This window comes from Carcharodon carcharias, assembly GCF_017639515.1.
Source record: "Carcharodon carcharias isolate sCarCar2 chromosome 38 unlocalized genomic scaffold, sCarCar2.pri SUPER_38_unloc_2, whole genome shotgun sequence".
NCBI classification, from domain to species: Eukaryota; Metazoa; Chordata; class Chondrichthyes; order Lamniformes; family Lamnidae; genus Carcharodon; species Carcharodon carcharias.
Window position 1 is genome coordinate 232354 of NW_024470786.1, and position 22557 is coordinate 254910.

A 22557-nucleotide genomic window follows, 5' to 3' on the forward strand; every position below is an offset into this window, starting at 1 on the left:
CAGTCTAATCCCACTCTCCCCCTTGCTCCCTTCAACCTTCAATGTCACGCCCAGTCTAATACAACTCTCCCCCTCATTCCCCAGACCCTTTAATATCCCACCCAGTCTAATTCCACTATAACCCTCACTCCCCAGACCCTTCAATATCCCACCCAGTCAAATCCCACTCTCTGCCTCACTCCTCAATCCACTAATGTCCCGACTAGTCTTATTCCACTATCAGCCTCACTCCCAGCACCCGATAATATACCAATCAGTCCAATCCCACTATCCCCCTCACTCCCCAAACCCTTTAATATCTCACCCAGTCTATTCCCACTGTCTCCCTCACTCTGCGGACTCTTTAATATCCCACCCAGTCTAATCCCACTCTCTTTATCCCTCCCCGCACCATTTAATATACCACCCAGTCTAACAGCACTCTCTCCCTCAACCCAAATCCATTAATGTCCAAACTAGACTAATCCCACTCTACCCCTCACCCCCCATACCCTTAAATATTCCACCCAGTCTAATCCCGCTCTCCCCCTCACACCCCACACACTTTAATATCCCACCCAGTCTAATTCCACTCTCCCCCACACTACCCTCGCCCTATAGTATCCCACCCAGTCTAATCCCACTCTCCCCGCACCCTTAAATATTCCACCCAGTCTAATCCCACTCTCCCCCTCACTCCCCACACCCTTTAATATCCCACCCAGTCTAATCCCAATCTCCCCCTCACTCCTCACACCATTTAATATCCCTTCCAGTCTAATACCACTCTCCCCCTCATTCCCCACACCCTTTAATATCCCACCCAGTCTAATCCCACTCTCCCCCTCACTACTCTCACCCTATAATATACCACCCAGACAGATCACACTCTCTCCCTCACTCCCCGATCCATTAATGTCCCAACTAGTCTAATCCCACTCTCCCCCTGCACTCCCCTCACCCTAGAATATCCCACCCAGTCTAAACCCACTCACTCCCTCACTCCCCACACCCTTTAATATCCCACCCAGACTAATTCCACTCCCCCTCAGTCCTGTTAATATCCCACCAACACTAATCCCACTCTCACCCCGTACCCTTTAATATCCTACCCATCTAATCCCACTCTCCCTCTCACTCCCCACAGCCTTTAATATCCCACCCAGTCTAATCCCACTCTCCCTCTCACTCCCCACAGCCTTTAATATCCCACCCAGACTAATCACACACTCCCCTCACTCCCGTTTATATTCAACAAATCAGAGACCACTCTCCTCCTCGCTCCCTGCAACATTCAATATCCCACGCAGTCTAATCCCACTCTCCCCCTCACTCCCCACACTCTTTAATATTCCACCCAGTCTAATCCCACTCTCCCCCTCACTCCCCGCACCCTTTAATATTCCACCCAGTATAATCCCACTCTCCCCATCACTCCCCACACCCTTTAATATCCCACCCAGTATAATCCCACTTTCCGCCTCACTCCCCAATCCATTAATATCCCAACTAGACTAATCCCACTCTCCCGCTCATTCCCCTCACCCTAGAATAATCCACCTGTCAAATGCCACTCTCCCGCCCACTCCCCAATCCTTTAATATCCCATCCAGTCTAATCCCACTCTCCCACTCCCTTCCGTAAATCACCCAGTTGAATTCCTCTAACCCCCTCAATCCTCACACCCTTGAATATTCCACCCAGTCTTAACCCCCTCTGTCCCTTACTCCCCGCACCGTTTATTACCCCACCTAGACTAATCCTTCTCGCCCCGTCAATCCCCACATTCTTTAATATCGCACCCAGACTAATCCCACACTTCCTCACTCCCGTTAATATCCCACCAACTCAGATCCCACTCTCTCCTCTATCCCTGCAACCTTCAGTGTCACACCCAGTCTAATCCTGCTCTCCCCCTCACTCCCCACAACCTTTAATATTCCAACCAGTCTAATCCTGCTCTCCCCCTCACTGCCCACAACCTTTAATATTCCAACCAGTCGAATCCCACTTTCTCCCTCTCTCCCCAACCTGATCCCAACCTGTCCATTCCCATTCTCCCCTCACTCCCGTTCATATCCCACCAAATCAAAGCCCACTCACACCCTCGCACCCTGCAACCTTCAATATCCCATGCAGTCTAATCCCACTCTCCCCCTCACTCCCCAATCCATTAATGACCCAACTGGCCTAATCATTCTCTCCCACTGACTCCCCACATCCGTTAATATCCCACCCAGTTTAATCCCACTCTCCCCCTCACTCCCTACATCCTTTAATATCCCGCCCAGTCTAATCCCACTCTCCCCTCACTCCTTTTTAAATCGCACCAACTCAAATCCCACTCACACCCTCGCACCCAGCAACATTCAATATCCCATCCAGTCTAATCCCACTCTCCCCCTCACTCCCTACATCCTTTAATACCCTAACCAGTCTAAACCCTCTCACCCCTCTCATCCGATAATATCCCACCAACTCAAATCCCATTCACCCCTTCGTTCCCTGCGACCTGCAATATCCCACCCAGTCTAATCCCGCTCTCCCCCTAACTCCCCTCAACCATTAATATCCCACCCAGTCTAATCCCACTCTCCCCCTCACAACCCTCAACCTTAAATATCCCACCCAGTCTAATCCCAATCTCCCTCTCACTCCCCACACCCTTTAATATCCCACCCAGTCTAACAGCTCTCTCTCCCTCAACCCAAATCCATTAATGTCCCAACTAGACTAATCCCACTCTCCCCCTCACCCCCCATACCCTTTAATATTCCACCCAGTCTAATCCCACTCTCTCCCTCACTCCCCACACCCTTTAATATCCCACCCAGTCTAATCCCACTCTCCCACTCATTCCCTCACCCTAGAATATTCCACCTGTCAAATGCCACTCTCCTGCCCACTCGACAATCCTTTAATATCCCATCCAGTCTAATCCCACTCTCTCCCTCACTCCCTACATCCATTAATAGCCTAACCAGTCAAAACCCTCTCAACCCCTCTCATCCGATAATATCCCACCAACTCAAATCCCATTCACCCCTTCGTTCCCTGCGACCTGCAATATCCCATCCAGCCTAATCCCACTCTCCCCCTCACTCCCTGTACCCTTTAATATTCCACCCAGTCTAACCCCACTCTCCCCCTCACTCCCCACATCCTTTAATATCCCACCCAGTCTAATCCCACTCTCCCGCTCATTCCCCTCACCCTAGAATATTCCACCTGTCAAATGCCACTCTCCTGCCCACTCGACAATCCTTTAATATCCCATCCAGTCTAATCCCACTCTCCCCCTCACTCCCTACATCCATTAATAGCCTAACCAGTCAAAACCCTCTCAACCCCTCTCATCCGATAATATCCCACCAACTCAAATCCCATTCACCCCTTCGTTCCCTGCGACCTGCAATATCCCATCCAGCCTAATCCCACTCTCCCCCTCACTCCCTGTACCCTTTAATATCCCACCCAGTCTAATCCCACTATCCCCCTCACTCCCCACACCCTTTAATATCCCACCCAGTCTAATCCCACTCTCCCCCTTGCTCCCTTCAACCTTCAATGTCAAACCCAGTCTAATAGAACTCTCCCCCTCATTCCCCCGACACTTTAATATCCCACCCAGTCACATCCCACTCTCTGCCTCACTCCTCAATCCATTAATGTCCCAACTAGTCTTATCCCACTATCAGCCTCTTTCCCAGCACCCTTTAATATCACACCCAGTCTAATCCCACACCCTCCCTCACTCCCCATATCCTTTAAGAACCCACCCAGTCTAATCCCTCTCTCACACACACCCGTTAATATCCCACCAACTCAAATCCCACTATCTCGCTCGCTCCCTGCAACCTTCAATGTCACCCCCAGTCTAATCCCACTCTCCCCCTCACTCCCCGCACCCTTTAACATCCCACCCAGTCTAATCCCACTCTCCCCCTCACTCCCCGCACCCTTTAACATCCCACCCAGTCTAATCCCACGCTCTGCCCGCACCCTTTAACATCCCACCCAGTCTAATCCCACTCTCCACCTCACTGCCCACACCCTTTATTATTCCATGCAGTCTAATCTCACTTTCCACCTCACTCCCCAATCCATTAATGTCCCACCTAGTTTAATCCTACTCTCTCCCTCACTCCCCGTACCCTTTAATATCCCACCCACTCTAATCCCGCTCTCCCCTCCACCGCCAGCACCCTTATATATCACACATAGTCTAATCCCAATCTCCCGCTCACTCCCCACACCCTTTAATATCCCACCCAGTCTAATCCCAATCTCCCGCTCACTCCCCTCACCCTTTAATATCGCACCCAGTCTAATCCCACTCTCCCCCTCACTCCCCACACCCTTTAATATCCCTCCCAGTTTAATCCCACTCTTCCCCTCAATCCACACACCCTTTAATATTCCATCCAGTCTAATCCCACTTTCTCCCTCTCTACCCGCAACATTTGATATCCCACCCAGTCTAATCCTACTCTCCCCCTCGCTCCCTGCAACCTTCAATATCCCACTCAGTCTAATCCCACTCTCCCCCTCACACCCCACAGCCTTTAATATTCCACCCAGTCTAATCCCACTCTCCCCCTCACTCCCCGCACCCTTTAATATCCCACCCAGTCAAATCCCGCTCTCCCTCTCACTCACCGCCCCCTTTAATATCCCACCCAGACTAATCCCATTCACTCCCTCTCTCCCCGCACCTTTTAATATTCCACCCAGACTAATCCCATTCACTCCCTCTCTCCCCGCACGTGTTAATATCACACAGTCTAATCCCACTCTCTCCCTCAATCCCCCGATCCTTTAATATATCACACAGTCTATTCCCACTCCGCGCACAGTTTAATACCACAGCCAGTCTAATCCGTCTCTCTCCCTCACTCCCCACACCCTTTAATATCCCACCCGGTCTAACCCCATTCACCCCGTCACCCCCGCACCCTTTAATATCCCACCCAGTCTAATCCCATTCACCCCGTCACTTCCCGCACCCTTTAATAGCCCACCCAGTCTAACCCCACTCTCTCCCTCACACCTCCAATCCTTTAATATCCCACTCAGTTTAATCCCGCTATCTCCCTCTCTCCCCAATCCATTAATGACCCAACTAATCTAATCCCACTCTCTCCCACACTACCCACACCCTTTAATATCCCACTCAGTCTAATCCCACTCCGCGCACAGTTTAATAACCCACCCAGTCTAATCCGACTCTCTATCTCACTCCCCGCATCATTTAAAATCCCACCTAGTCTCACCCCACTCTCTCCCTCACTCCCCGCACCCTTTAATATCCCACCCACACTAATCCCACCCTCTCCCTCACTCCCCGCAACCTTTGATATCCCACCCACACTAATCACACTCTCTCCCTCACTCCCCACACCCTTAAACATCCCACCCAGTCTAATCCCACTCTCCCCCTCACACCCCACACACTTTAATATCCCACCCAGTTTAATTCCACTCTCCCCCACACCACCCTCGCCCTATAGTATCCCACCCAGTCTAATCCCACTCTCCCAACACCCATTAATATCCCACCCAGTCTAATCCTGCTCTCTCCCTCAATCCCCACACCCTTTAATATTCCACCCAGTCTAATCCCACTCTCCCCCTCACTACTCTCACCCTATAATATACCACCCAGACAGATCACACTCTCTCCCTCACTCCCCGATCCATTAATGTCCCAACTAGTCTAATCCCACTCTCCCCCTCACTCCCCTCACCCTAGAATATCCCACCCAGTCTAATCCCACTCTCTCCCTGCACTCCCCTCATCCTAGAATATCCCACCCAGTCTAATCCCACTCTCTCCCTGCACTCCCTTCACCCTAGAATATCCCACCAAGTCGAATCCCACTCTCCCGCCCACTCCCCAATTCTTTAATATCCCATCCATTCTAATCCCTCTCTCCCCCTCCCTTCCTACAGCCTTTAGTATGCCACCCTGTTGAATCCCTCTAAACCCCTCACTCCGCACACCCTTGAATATCTCACCCAGCCTTATCCCCCTCTCTCCCTTACTCCCCGCACCATTTATTACCCCAGCTAGTCTAATATTTCTCTCCCTGTTACACTTTAATATCCCATCCAGACTAATTCCATACTCGCTGCACCCTTTAATATCCCACGCAATCTAATCCCACTCACTCCCTCACTCCCCACACCCTTTAATATCCCACCCAGACTAATTCCACTCCCCCTCAGTCCTGTTAATATCCCACCAACACTAATCCCACTCTCACCCCGTACCCTTTAATATCCTACCCAGTCTAATCCCACTCTCCCCCTCACTCCCCACACTCTTTAATATCCCACCCAGACTAATTCCACTGCCCCTCACTCCCCGCACCCTTTAATATCCTACCCAGTCTAATCCCACTCACTCCCTCACTCCCCACACCCTTTAATATCCTACCCAGTCTAATCCCACTCTCCCTCTCACTCCCCACACCCTTTAATATCCACCCAGTCTAATCCCACTCTCCCTCTCACTCCCCACAGCCTTTAATATCCCATCCAGTCTAATCCCACTCTTCCCCTCACTCCCCACAGCCTTTAATATCCCACCCAGACTAATCCCACTCTCCCCCTCACTCCCCACAGCCTTTAATATCCCACCCAGACTAATCACACTCTCCCCTCACTCCTGTTTATATTCAACAAATCAGAGACCACTCTCCCCCTGGCTCCCTGCAACATTCAATATCCCACGCGGTCTAATCCGACTCTCCCCCTCACTCCCCAAACCCTTCAATATCCCACCCAGTCAAATCCCACTCTCTGCCTCACTCTCAATCCACTAATGTCCCAACTGGTCTTATGCCACTATCAGCCTCACTCCCAGCACCCGATAATATACCAAACAGTCCAATCCCACTATCCCCCTCACTCCCCAAACCCTTTAATATCCCACCCAGTCTAATGCCACTCTCTTCATCCCTCCCCGCACCATTTAATATACCACCCAGTCTAACAGCACTCTCTCCCTCAACCCAAATCCATTAATGTCCCAACTAGACTAATCCCACTCTCCCCCTCACCCCCCATACCCTTAAATATTCCACCCAGTCTAATCCCACTCTCCCCCTCACCCCCCATACCCTTTAATATTCCACCCAGTCTAATCCCACTCTCTCCCTCACTCCCCACACCCTTTAATATCCCACCCAGTCTAATCCCACTCTCCCGCTCATTCCCCTCACCCTAGAATATTCCACCTGTCAAATGCCACTCACCTGCCCTTTAATATCCCATCCAGTCTAATCCCACTCTCCCCCTCACTCCCTACATCCATTAATAGCCTAACCAGTCAAAACCCTCTCAACCCCTCTCATCCGATAATATCCTACCAACTCAAATCCCATTCACCCCTTCGTTCCTTGCGACCTGCAATATCCCATCCAGCCTAATCCCACTCTCCCCCTCACTCCCTGTACCCTTTAATATTCCACCCAGTCTAACCCCACTCTCCCCCTCACTCCCCACATCCTTTAATATCCCACCCAGTCTAATCCCACTCTCCCGCTCATTCCCCTCACCCTAGAATATTCCACCTGTCAAATGCCACTCACCTGCCCACTCGACAATCCTTTAATATCCCATCCAGTCTAATCCCACTCTCCCCCTCACTCCCTACATCCATTAATAGCCTAACCAGTCAAAACCCTCTCAACCCCTCTCATCCGATAATATCCCACCAACTCAAATCCCATTCACCCCTTCGTTCCCTGCGACCTGCAATATCCCATCCAGCCTAATCCCACTCTCCCCCTCACTCCCTGTACCCTTTAATATCCCACCCAGTCTAACCCCACTCTCCCCCTCACTCCCCACATCCTTTAATATCCCACCCAGTCTAATCCCACTCTCCCCCTCACAACCCTCAAACTTAAATATCCCTCCCAGTCTAATCCCAATCACCCTCTCACTCCCCACACCCTTTAATATCCCACCCAGTCTAATCCCACTCTCCCACCCACTCCCCTCACCCTTTAATATCCCACCCAGACTAATTCACTCCCCCTCAGTCCCATTAATATCCCACCAACACTAATCCCACTCACTCCCTGCACCCTTTAATTTCCCACCCAGTCTAATCCCACTCTCCCCCTCACTCCCCACACCCTTTAATATCCCACCCAGACTAATCCCATTCACTCCCTCTCTCCCCGCACCTTTTAATATTCCACCCAGACTAATCCCATTCACTCCCTCTCTCCCCGCACCTGTTAATATCACACAGTCTAATCCCACTCTCTCCCTCACTCCCCCGATCCTTTAATATATCACACAGTCTATTCCCACTCCTCGCACAGTTTAATACCACAGCCAGTCTAATCCGTCTCTCTCCCTCACTCCCCACACCCTTTAATATCCCACCCGGTCTACCGCCATTCACCCCGTCACCCCTGCACCCTTTAATATCCCACCCAGTCTAATCCCATTCACCTCGTCACTTCCCGTACCCTTTAATAGCCCACCCAGTCTAATCCCACTCTCCCCCTCACTCCCCACACCCTTTAATATCCCACCCAGTCTAATCCCATTCTCCCCCACACTCCCCACACCCTTTAATATCCCACCCGGTCTAACCCCATTCACCCCGTCACCCCTGCACACTTTAATATCCCACCCAGTCTGATCCCATTCACCCCGTCACTTCCCGCACCCTTTAATATCCCACCCAGTCTAACCCCACTCTCTCCCTCACACCTCCAATCCTTTAATATCCCACTCAGTTTAATCCCGCTATCCCCCTCTCTCCCCAATCCATTATTGACCCAACTAATCTAATCCCACTCTCTCCCACACTACCCACACCCTTTAATATCCCACTCAATCTATTCCCACTCCGTGCACAGGTTAATAACCCACCCAGTCTAATCCGACTCTCTATCTCACTCCCCGCATCATTTAAAGTCCCACCTAGTCTCACCCCACTCTCTCCCACACTCCCCGCACCATTTAATATCCCACCCACACTAATCCCACTCTCTCCCTCACTCCCCGCAACCTTTGATATCCCACCCACACTAATCACACTCTCTCCCTCACTCCCCACACCCTTTAATATACCACCCAGTCTAATCCCACTCTCCCCCTCACACCCCACACCCTTTAATATCCCACCCAGTCTAATTCCACTCTCCCCCACACTACCCTCGCCCTATAGTATCCCACCCAGTCTAATCCCACTCTCCCAACACCCATTAATATCCCACCCAGTCTAATCCTGCTCTCTCCCTCAATCCCCACACCCTTTAAAATTCCACCCAGTCTAATCCCACTCTCCCTCTCACTACTCTCACCCTATAATATACCACCCAGACAGATCACACTCTCTCCCTCACTCCCCGATCCATTAATGTCCCAACTAGTCTAATCCCACTCTCCCCCTCACTCCCCTCACCCTAGAATATCCCACCCAGTCTAATCCCACTCTCTCCCTGCACTCCCCTCATCCTAGAATATCCCACCCAGTCTAATCCCACTCTCTCCCTGCACTCCCTTCACCCTAGAATATCCCACCAAGTCGAATCCCACTCTCCCGCCCACTCCCCAATTCTTTAATATCCCATCCATTCTAATCCCTCTCTCCCCCTCCCTTCCTACAGCCTTTAGTATGCCACCCTGTTGAATCCCTCTAAACCCCTCACTCCGCACACCCTTGAATATCTCACCCAGCCTTATCCCCCTCTCTCCCTTACTCCCCGCACCCTTTATTACCCCAGCTAGTCTAATATTTCTCTCCCTGTTACACTTTAATATCCCATCCAGACTAATTCCATACTCGCTGCACCCTTTAATATCCCACGCAATCTAATCCCACTCACTCCCTCACTCCCCACACCCTTTAATATCCCACCCAGACTAATTCCACTCCCCCTCAGTCCTGTTAATATCCCACCAACACTAATCCCACTCTCACCCCGTACCCTTTAATATCCCACCCAGTCTAATCCCACTCTCCCCCTCACTCCCCACACCCTTTAATATCCCACCCAGACTAATTCCACTGCCCCTCACTCCCCGCACCCTTTAATATCCCACCCAGCCTAATCCCACTCTCCCCCTCACTCCCCACACCATTTAATATCCCACCCACTCTAATCCCGCTCTCCCCTCCACTGCCAGCACCCTTATATATCACACATAGTCTAATCCCAATCTCCCGCTCACTCCCCACACCCTTTAATATCCCTCCCAGTCTAATCCCACTCTCCCCCTCACTCCCCACACCATTTAATATCCCTCCCAGTTTAATCCCACTCTTCCCGTCAATCCACACACCCTTTAATATTCCACCCAGTCTAATCCCACTCTCCCCCTCACTCCCCACACCCTTTAATATCCCACCCAGTCTAATCCCACTGTCCCCCTCACTCCCCATACCCTTCAATAACCCACCCAGTCTAATCCCACTCTCCCCCTCACTCCCCACACCCTTTAATATCCCACTCAGTCTAATCCCACTCTCCGCCTCGCTCCACGCACCATTTCATATCCCACCCATTCTAATCCCACTGTTCCCCTCACTCTTTAATATCCCACACAGTCTAATCCCACTCTCTCCCTCACTCCCCACACCCTTTAATATCCCACCCAGTCTAATCCCACTCTCCCCCTCACTCCCCACACCCTTTAATATCCCACCCAGTCTAATCCCACACTCCCCCTCGCTCCCCATACTCTTTAATTATCCACCCAGTCTAATCCCACTCTCCCCCTCACTCTCCACACCCTTTAATATCCCACAAAGTCTAATGCCATTCTCCCCCTTGCTCCCTTCAACATTCAATGTCACACCCAGTCTAATACAACTCTCCTCCTCATTCCCCACACCCTTTAATATCCCACACAGTCTAATCCCACTCTCCCCCTTGCTCCCTTCAACAATCAATGTCACACCCAGTCTAATTCAACTCTCCCCCTCATTCCTCACACCCTTTAATATCCCACCCAGTCTAATCTCACTCTCCCCCTTGCTCCCTTCAACCTTCAATGTCACACCCAGTCTAATACAACTCTCCGCCTCATTCCCCAGACCCTTCAATATCCCACCCAGTCAAATCCCACTCTCTGCCTCACTCCTCAATCCACTAATGTCCCAACTAGTCTTATCCCACTATCAGCCTCACTCCCAGCACCCGATAATATACCATCCAGTCTAATCCCACTATCCCCCTCACTCCCCACACCCTTTAATATCCCACCCAGTCTAATCCCACACTCCCCCTCGCTCCCCATACTCTTTAATTATCCACCCAGTCTAATCCCACTCTCCCCCTCACTCTCCACACCCTTTAATATCCCACAAAGTCTAATGCCATTCTCCCCCTTGCTCCCTTCAACATTCAATGTCACACCCAGTCTAATACAACTCTCCTCCTCATTCCCCACACCCTTTAATATCCCACACAGTCTAATCCCACTCTCCCCCTTGCTCCCTTCAACAATCAATGTCACACCCAGTCTAATTCAACTCTCCCCCTCATTCCTCACACCCTTTAATATCCCACCCAGTCTAATCTCACTCTCCCCCTTGCTCCCTTCAACCTTCAATGTCACACCCAGTCTAATACAACTCTCCGCCTCATTCCCCAGACCCTTCAATATCCCACCCAGTCAAATCCCACTCTCTGCCTCACTCCTCAATCCACTAATGTCCCAACTAGTCTTATCCCACTATCAGCCTCACTCCCAGCACCCGATAATATACCATCCAGTCTAATCCCACTATCCCCCTCACTCCCCAAACACTTTAATATCCCACACAGTCTATTCCCACTGTCTCCCTCACTCTCCGGACTCTTTAATATCCCACCCAGTCTAATGCCACTCTCTTCATCCCTCCCCGCACCATTTAATATACCACCCAGTCTAACAGCACTCTCTCCCTCAACCCAAATCCATTAATGTCCCAACTAGACTAATCCCACTCTCCCCCTCACCCCCCATACCCTTTAATATTCCACCCAGTCTAATCCCAATCTCCCGCTCACTCCCCACACCCTTTATTAACCCACCCAGTCTAATCCCACTTTCTCCCTCTCTACCCGCAACATTTGATATCCCACCCAGTCTAGTCCCACTCTCCCCTCACTCCCGTTTATATCCAACAAATCAAAGACCACTCTCCCCCTCGCTCCCTGCAACCTTCAATATCCCACGCAGTCTAATCCCACTCTTCCCCTCACACCCCACACCGTTTAATATCCCACCCAGTCTAATCCCACTCTCCCCCTCACACCCCACACCCTTTAATATCCCACCCAGTCTAATCCCACTCTCCCCCTCACACCCCACACACTTTAATATCCCACCCCAGTCTAATCCCACTCTCCCCCACACTACCCTCGCCCTATAGTATCCCACCCAGTCTAATCCCACACTCCCAACACCCTTTAATATCCCACCCAGTCTAATCCCGCTCTCCCCCTCAATCCCCACACCCTTTAATATACCACCCAGTCTAATCCCACTCTCCCCCTCACTCCCCGCACCCTTTAATATCCCACCCAGTCTAATCTCACTCTCCCCCTCACTCCCCACACCCTTTAATATCCCACCCAGTCTAATCTCACTCTCCCCCTCACTCCCCACACCCTTTAATATCCCACCCAGTCTAATCCCACTCTCCCACTCACCCCCCACACCCTTTAATATCTCACCCAGTCTAATCCCACTCTCCCCCTCACTCCCCACACCCTTTAATATCCCACCCAGTCTAATCCCACTCTCCCACTCACCCTTTAATATCCCACCCAGTCTAATCCCACTCTCCCCCTCACTCCCCACACCCTTTAATATCCCACCCAGTCTAATCCCACTCTCCCACTCACCCTTTAATATCCCACACAGTCTAATCCCACTCTCCCCCTTGCTCCCTTCAACCTTCAATGTCACGCCCAGTCTAATACAACTCTCCCCCTCATTCCCCAGACCCTTTAATATCCCACCCAGTCTAATTCCACTATAACCCTCACTCCCCAGACCCTTCAATATCCCACCCAGTCAAATCCCACTCTCTGCCTCACTCCTCAATCCACTAATGTCCCGACTAGTCTTATTCCACTATCAGCCTCACTCCCAGCACCCGATAATATACCAATCAGTCCAATCCCACTATCCCCCTCACTCCCCAAACCCTTTAATATCTCACCCAGTCTATTCCCACTGTCTCCCTCACTCTGCGGACTCTTTAATATCCCACCCAGTCTAATCCCACTCTCTTTATCCCTCCCCACACCATTTAATATACCACCCAGTCTAACAGCACTCTCTCCCTCAACCCAAATCCATTAATGTCCCAACTAGACTAATCCCACTCTCCCCCTTACCCCCATACCCTTTAATATTCCACCCAGTCTAATACCACTCACCCCCTCACTCCCCACACCCTTTAATATCCCACCCTGTCTAATCCCACTCTCCCCCTCACTCCCCACACCCTTTAATATCCCACCCAGTCTAATCCCACTCTCACCCTCACTCCCCACACCCTTTAATATCCCACCCTGTCTAATCCCTTCTCCCCCTCACTCCCTGCACCTTTTAATATCCCACCCTGTCTAATCCCACTCTCCCACTCACTCCCCACACCCTTTAATATCCCACCCAGTCTAATCCCACTCTCCCTCAATTACGACACCCTTTAATATCTCACCCAGTCTAATCCCACTCTCCCCCTCACTCTCCGTACCCTTTAATATACCACCCAGTCTAATCCCACTCTCTCCCTCATTTCCCACACCCTTTAATATCCCACCCTGTCTAATCCCACTCTCCCCCTCACTCCCCACACACTTTAATATCCCACCCAGTCTAATCCCACTCTCCCCCACACTACCCTCGCCCTATAGTATCCCACCCAGTCTAATCCCACTCTCCCAACACCCTTTAATATCCCACCCAGTCTAATCCCGCTCTCTCCCTCAATCCCCACACCCTTTAATATCTCACCCAGTCTAATCCCACTCTCCCCCTCACTCCCCACACCGTTTAATATCCCACCCAGTTTAATCTCACTCTCCCTCTCGCTCCCCGCACCCTTTAATATCCCACCCAGTCTAATCCCACTCTCCCCCTCACTCCCCACACCCTTTAATATCCCACCCAGTCTAATCCCACTCTTCCCCTCACTCCCCACACCCTTTAATATACCACCCAGTCTAATCCCAGTCTCCCCCTCACTCCCCTCACCCTACAATATAACACCCAGTCTAATCCCACTCTCCCCCTCACTCCCCACACCCTTTAATATCCCACCCAGTCTAATCCCACACTCTCCCTCATTTCCCACACCCATTAATATCCAACCCAGTCTAATCCCGCTCACCCACTTACTCCCCAATCCACTAATGACCCAACGAATCTAATCCCACTCTCCCACTCACTCCCCTCAACCTACAATATAACACCCAGTCTGATCCCGCTCTCCCTCTCACTCCACAGACACTTTAATATCCCACCCAGTATAATCCCACTCTTCCTCTCACTCCCCGCACCCTTTAATATCCCACCCAATCTCATCCCAGTCTCCCCCTCACTCCCCCCACCCTACAATATAACACCCAGTCTAATCCCACTCTCCCTCTCACTCCCCACACCCTTTAATATCCCACCCTGTCTAATCCCACTCTCCCACTCACTCCCCACACCCTTTAATATCCCACCCAGTCTAATCCCACTCTCCCTCAATTACGACACCCTTTAATATCTCACCCAGTCTAATCCCACTCTCCCCCTCACTCTCCGTACCCTTTAATATCCCACCCAGTCTAATCCCACTCTCTCCCTCATTTCCCACACCCTTTAATATCCCACCCTGTCTAATCCCACTCTCCCCCTCACTCCCCACACACTTTAATATCCCACCCAGTCTAATCCCACTCTCCCCCACACTACCCTCGCCCTATAGTATCCCACCCAGTCTAATCCCACTCTCCCAACACCCTTTAATATCCCACCCAGTCTAATCCCGCTCTCTCCCTCAATCCCCACACCCTTTAATATCCCACCCAGTCTAATCCCACTCTCCCCGTCACTCCCCGCACCGTTTAATATCCCACCCAGTTTAATCTCACTCTCCCTCTCGCTCCCCGCACCCTTTAATATCCCACCCAGTCTAATCCCACTCTCCCCCTCACTCCCCACACCCTTTAATATACCACCCAGTCTAATCCCATTCTCTCCCTCATTTCCCACACCCTTTAATATCCCACCCAGTCTAATCCCACTCTCCCCCTCCCTCCCCACACACTTTAATATCCCACCCAGTCTAATCCCACTCTCTCCCTCACTCCCCACACCCTTTAATATCCCACCCAGTGTAATCCCACTCTCTCTCACTCCCCACACCCTTTAATATCCCACCCAGTCTAATCCCACTCTCTCCCTCATTTCCCACACCCATTAATATGCAACCCAGTCTAATCCTACTCACCCACTTACTCCCCAATCCACTAATGACCCAACGAATCTAATCCCACTCTCCCACTCACTCCCCTCAACCTACAATATAACACCCAGTCTGATCCCGCTCTCCCTCTCACTCCACAGACACTTTAATATCCCACCCAGTATAATCCCACTCTTCCTCTCACTCCCCGCACCCTTTAATATCCCACCCAATCTCATCCCAGTCTCCCCCTCACTCCCCTCACCCTACAATATAACACCCAGTCTAATCCCACTCTCCCTCTCACGTCCCACACTTTATAACATCCCACCCAGTCTAATACCACTCTCTCCCTCACACCCCACACCCATTAACATCCCACCCAGTCTAATCCCACTCTCCCACTCACTCCCCACACCCTTTAATATCCCACCCAGTCTAATCCCACTCTCCCTCAATTACGACACCCTTTAATATCTCACCCAGTCTAATCCCACTCTCCCCCTCACTCTCCGTACCCTTTAATATCCCACCCAGTCTAATCCCACTCTCTCCCTCATTTCCCACACCCTTTAATATCCCACCCTGTCTAATCCCACTCTCCCCCTCACTCCCCACACACTTTAATATCCCACCCAGTCTAATCCCACTCTCCCCCACACTACCCTCGCCCTATAGTATCCCACCCAGTCTAATCCCACTCTCCCAACACCCTTTAATATCCCACCCAGTCTAATCCCGCTCTCTCCCTCAATCCCCACACCCTTTAATATCCCACCCAGTCTAATCCCACTCTCCCCGTCACTCCCCGCACCGTTTAATATCCCACCCAGTTTAATCTCACTCTCCCTCTCGCTCCCCGCACCCTTTAATATCCCACCCAGTCTAATCCCACTCTCCCCCTCACTCCCCACACCCTTTAATATACCACCCAGTCTAATCCCATTCTCTCCCTCATTTCCCACACCCTTTAATATCCCACCCAGTCTAATCCCACTCTCCCCCTCCCTCCCCACACACTTTAATATCCCACCCAGTCTAATCCCACTCTCTCCCTCACTCCCCACACCCTTTAATATCCCACCCAGTGTAATCCCACTCTCTCTCACTCCCCACACCCTTTAATATCCCACCCAGTCTAATCCCACTCTCTCCCTCATTTCCCACACCCATTAATATGCAACCCAGTCTAATCCTACTCACCCACTTACTCCCCAATCCACTAATGACCCAACGAATCTAATCCCACTCTCCCACTCACTCCCCTCAACCTACAATATAACACCCAGTCTGATCCCGCTCTCCCTCTCACTCCACAGACACTTTAATATCCCACCCAGTATAATCCCACTCTTCCTCTCACTCCCCGCACCCTTTAATATCCCACCCAATCTCATCCCAGTCTCCCCCTCACTCCCCTCACCCTACAATATAACACCCAGTCTAATCCCACTCTCCCTCTCACGTCCCACACTTTATAACATCCCACCCAGTCTAATACCACTCTCTCCCTCACACCCCACACCCATTAACATCCCACCCAGTCTAATCCCACTCTCCCTCACTCCCCACACCATTTAGTATCCCACCCAGTCTGATTCCACTGTGACGCACAATCACCACAGTCTTTAATATCCCCCCAAATCTAATCCCCCTATCTCCCTCACTTCCCACACACATCCACCCATTAATATCCCACCCAGTCTAATCCCACTCTCCCCCTCACTCCCCAAACCCTTTAATATTCCACCCAGTCTAATCCCACTCTCCCCCTCACTCCCCAAACTCTTTAATATCCCACCCAGTCTACTCCCACTCTCCCCCTCACTCCCCGCACTGTTTAATATCCCACCCAGACTAATCCCACTACCCCCTCACTCCCCAATCCATTACTGACCCAACTAAACAAATTGGACTCTCCCCCACACTCCTCTCAACCTACAATATGCCACACAGTCTAATCCCACTCTCCCTCACTCCCAACACTCTTTTATATCCCACCCAGTCTAATTCAAACTCTCTCCCTCACTCTCCTCACCTTTTAATATCCCACCCAGTCTAATTCCAATCTCCCTCACTCTCCACCCCCTTTAATATTCCACCCAGTCTAATCCCATTCTCTCCCTCACTCCCCACATCCTTTAATATCCCACCCAGTCTAATCCCACTCTTCCCCTCACTCCACGCACCCTTTAATATCACACCCAGTCTAATCCCACTCTCCCCCTCACTCCCCAGACCCTTTAATATCACACCCAGTCTAATCCCACTCTCTCCCTCACTCCCCATAGCCTTTAATATCCCACCCATTCTAATCACACTCTCCCTCACTCCCAACACTCTGTTATATCTCACCTAGTCTAATCCCACTCTCCCTCAAACCCAACGCTCTTATATATCCCACCCAGTCTAATCCCACTCTCCCCCTCACTCCCCAGACCCTTTAATATCACACCCAGTCTAATCCCACTCTCTCCCTCACTCCCCATAGCCTTTAATATCCCACCCATTCTAATCTCACTCTCCCTCACTCCCAACACTCTTTTATATCCCACCCAGTCTAATCCCACTCTCCCTCAAACCCAACACTCTTATATATCCCACCCAGTCTAATCCCACTCTCCCTCACTCCCAACACTCTTTTATATCCCACCCAATCTAATCCCACTCTCTCACTCACTCACCACTCTCTTTAATATACCAGCACATATGATCCCACTCTCCCTCACTCCCCGCACCCTTTAATATTCCACCCAATCTAATCCCCCTATCTCCCTCACTCCCCATACACTTTAATGTCCCACCCAGTCTAAACTCACTCTCCCTATCACTCCCCAATCGATTCATGTCCCAACTAGTTTAATGCCACTGCCCCTCTCACTCCCTGTACCCTATAATATACCACCCTGTCTCATCTCACTCTCCCTCAATCACCACACCCTTTAATATCCCACACAGTCTAATTCCACTATCACCCTCACTCACCACACGCTTTAATATCCCACCCAGTCTAAACCCACCATCCCCCTCACTCCCCAATCCATTAATGACTCAACTAATATAATCCCACTCTCCCCCTTACTCCCCACACCCTTCAATTTAACACCCAGTCTAATCCCACTCTTTCCCTCACTCCCAACACCCTTTAATATCTCACCCAGCCTAAACCGGCTCTCCCCCTCACTCTCCACACCCTTTAATATCCCTCCCAGTTTATTCCCACTCTCCCCCTCACTCCCCGCACCAGTTAATATCCCACCCAGACTAGTCCCACTACCCCCTCAATCCCCAATCCATTATTGTCCCAACTAATCTAATCTCTCACTCCCCCTCACTCCCCTCTCTCTACAATATGTCACCAAGTCTAATCTCACTCTCCCTCACTCCCAACACTCTTGTATATATCACCCAATCTAATCCCACTCTCCCTCTCACGTCCCACACCCTTTAATATCCCACCCAGTCTAATCCCACTCTCTCCTTCACTCACCACTCCCTTTGATATATCATCACATCAGATCCCACTCTCTCTCACTCCCCACACACCTTAATATCCCACCCAGTCTAAACTCACTCTCCCTCTCACTCCCCAAAAGATTCATGTCCCAACTAGATTAATCCCACTGGCCCCTTCACTCCTCGCGCCCTATAATATCCCACCCAGTCTAATCACACAATCCCCCTTACTCCCCACACCATTTAATATCCCACCCAGTCTAATCCCACTCTCTGCCCGCACCCTTTAATATCCCACCCAGTCTAATCCCACTCTCTGCCCGCACCCTTTAATATCACACCCAGTCTAATCCCACTCTCCCCCTCACTCCCCGCACCCTTTAATATCCCACCGAGTCTAATCCCGCTCTCCCCCTCACTCCCCACACCCTTTAATATCCCACCCAGTCTAATCCCACTCTCTGCCCGCACCCTTTAATATCCCACCCAGTCTAATCCCACTCTCTGCCCGCACCCTTTAATATCACACCCAGTCTAATCCCACTCTCCCCCTCACTCCCCGCACCCTTTAATATCCCACCGAGTCTAATCCCGCTCTCCCCCTCACTCCCCACACCCTTTAATATCCCACCGAGTCTAATCCCGCTCTCCCCCTCACTCCCCACACCCTTTAATATCCCACCCAGTCTAATCCCACTCTCTGCCCGCACCCTTTAATATCACACCCAGTCTAATCCCACTCTCCCCCTCACTCCCCACACCCTTTAATATCCCACCCAGTCTAATCCCACTCTCCCCCTCACTCCCCACACCATTTAATATCCCACCCAGTCTGATCCCACTCTCCCCGTCACTCACCACTCCCTTTCATATCCCACCCAATTTAATCCCACTCACCCTCACTCCCCGAACCCTTTAATATTCCGCCCAATTTAATCCCCCTATCTCCATCAATCACCACACACTTTAATGTCCCACCCAGTCAAAACTCACTCTCCCTCTCACTTCCCAATCGATTCATGTCCCAAGAAGTCTAATGCCACTGGCCCCTTCACTCCCCGCACCCTATAATATCCCACTCAGTCTAATCACACAAACCCGCTTACTCCCCACACACTTTAATATCCCTGCAAGTCTAATCCCACTCTCTCCCTCACTCTCCGCACCCTTTAATATCCCACCCAGTCTAATCCCGCTCTCTCCCTTACACTTCGCACCCTTTAATATCCCACCCAGTCTAATCCCACTCTCCCCCTCACTCCCCTCACCCTACAATATCCCACCCAGTCTAATCCCACTCTCTCTCTCACTCCCCACAACCTTTAATATCCCACCCAGCCTAATCCCACTCTCCACCTCACTCCCCGCACCCTTTAATATCCCACCCAGTCTAATCCCACTCTCTCTCTCACTCCCCACAACCTTTAATATCCCACCCAGCCTAATCCCACTCTCCCCCTCACTCTCCGCACCCTTTAATATCCCACCCAGTCTAATCCCACTGTTCCCCTCACTCCCCACAACCTTTAATATCCCACCCAGTCTAATCCCACTCTCCCCCTCACTCCCCACAACCTTTAATATCCCACCCAGTCTAATCCCACTGTTCCCCTCACTCCCCACACCCTTTAATATCCCACCCAGTCTAATCCCACTCTCTCCCTCACTCCCTACAACCTTTAAGATCCCATCCAGCCTAATCCCACTCTTCCCATCACTCCCCTCACCGTTTAATATCCCACTCAGACTAATCCCACTACCCCCTCAAACCCCAATCCATTATTGTCCCAACTAATCTAATCTCTCACTCCCCCTCACTCCCCTCTCTCTACAATATGCCACTCATTCTAATCTCACTCTCCCTCACTCCCAACAGTCTTTTATATCTCACCCAGTATAATCCCACTCTCTCCTTCACTCTCCACTCCCTTGAATATACCAACACATCAGATCCCACTCTCACTCCTCACAACCTTTAATATCCCACCCAATTTAATCCCACTCTCCCTCACTCCCCACACACTTTAATATCCCACCCAGAATAAATTCACTCTCCCTCTCACTCCCCAATCGATTCATGTCCCAACTAGTCTAATCCCACTGGCCCCCTCACTCCCCGCACCCTATAATATCCCACCCAGTCTAATACCCCTCTCCCCTTCACTCCACTCACCCTGTAATATAACATCCAGTCTAATCCCACTCTCCCTCTCACTCCCCGCACCCTTTAATATCCCACCCAGTCTAAACCCGCTCTCCCCCTCACTCCACACACCCTTTAATATCCCACTCAGTCTAATCCCACTCTCCCCCTCACTCCCCACACCCTTTAATATCCCACCCAGACTAATCCCACTCTCTCCCTCACTCCCCTCACCATACAATATCCCACCAGTCTAATCCCACTCTCGCTCTCGCTCCGCACACCGTTTAATATCACACCCAGTCTAATCCCACTCTCCCACTCACTCGCCTCACACTTTAACATCCCACCCAGTCTAATCCCACTCTCTCCCTCACTCCCCACACCCTTTAACATCCCACCCAGTCTAATCCCACTCTCCCCCTTACTCCCCACACCCTTTAACATCCCACCCAGTCTAATCCCACTCTCCCCCTCACTCCCCACACTCTTTAATATCCCACCCAGTCTAATCCCACTCTCTCACTCACTCACCACTCTCTTTAATATACCAGCACATATGATCCCACTCTCCCTCACTCCCCGCACCCTTTAATATTCCACCCAAACTAATCCCCCTCTCTCCCTCATTCCCCGCACCCTTTAATATTCCACCCAATCTAATCCCCCTAACTCCCTCACTCCCCACACACTTTAACGTCCCACCCAGTCTAAACTCACTCTCCCTCTCATTCCCCAATCGATTCATGTCCCAAATAGTCTAACTCACTGCTCCCTCACTCCCCGCGTCCTTTAATATACCACCGCAGTCTAATTCCACTATAACCCTCAATCACCAAACCCTTTAATATCCCACCCAGTCTAATCCCACTCTCCCCCTCACTCACCAAACCCTTTAATATCCCACCCAGTCTAATCCCACTCTCCCCCTCACTCACCAAACCCTTTAATATCCCACCCAGTCTAATCCCACTCTTCCCCTCACCCTTTAATATACCACCCAGTCTAATCCCACTCTCTGCCTGCACCCTTTAATATCCCACCCAGTCTAATCCCACTCTCCCTATCTCTCCACACAGCCTTTAATATCTCACCTAGTCCCACCCTACTCTGCCCCTCTCTCCATTGCCAGTCACATTTCAATACTCCCCTGTATCAGGAGGAATCCCTGGAGTTTAAAATTAGGTGTTAAAGTCACTAGCAGTGAGAATACCTCTTTGATGTCTTCGTAGAAAATGTAGAGGATGGGGTATTTGTCTTTGTTTACCCACCAGCCCAGCACATGGTCATGCCACAGACCGTACGAAACTGCGAGAGGGAGAGAGAGACGGGGTGCAGAGAGTGGTGATTCACATCTCCACTATTCTATTCATATACACATAAGGAGAGGTGTACACACTCACACACTCACTCTCAGTCACTCACATTCACACACACTCACTCTCAGTAAATCACAGACACACTCACTCACATGAACACACTCACTCACACACTGATGCACACACTGACAATCACACACAGACAGAAACACACAAACACACTCACACACACAGAG

At 50.9% G+C, this 22557-nt stretch overlaps 1 protein-coding gene across 1 annotated transcript in view; it reads right to left on the minus strand.

Moving 5' to 3' along the window:
• Positions 1–22557, minus strand: part of LOC121274792 (sulfotransferase family cytosolic 1B member 1-like) — a 37451-nt gene that overhangs the window by 4717 nt on the left and 10177 nt on the right. The window contains exon 5 of the mRNA XM_041182144.1: positions 22216–22310. Within this exon, the coding sequence (XP_041038078.1) occupies positions 22216–22310 (95 nt within the window). The remainder of the gene's footprint in view (positions 1–22215; positions 22311–22557) is intronic.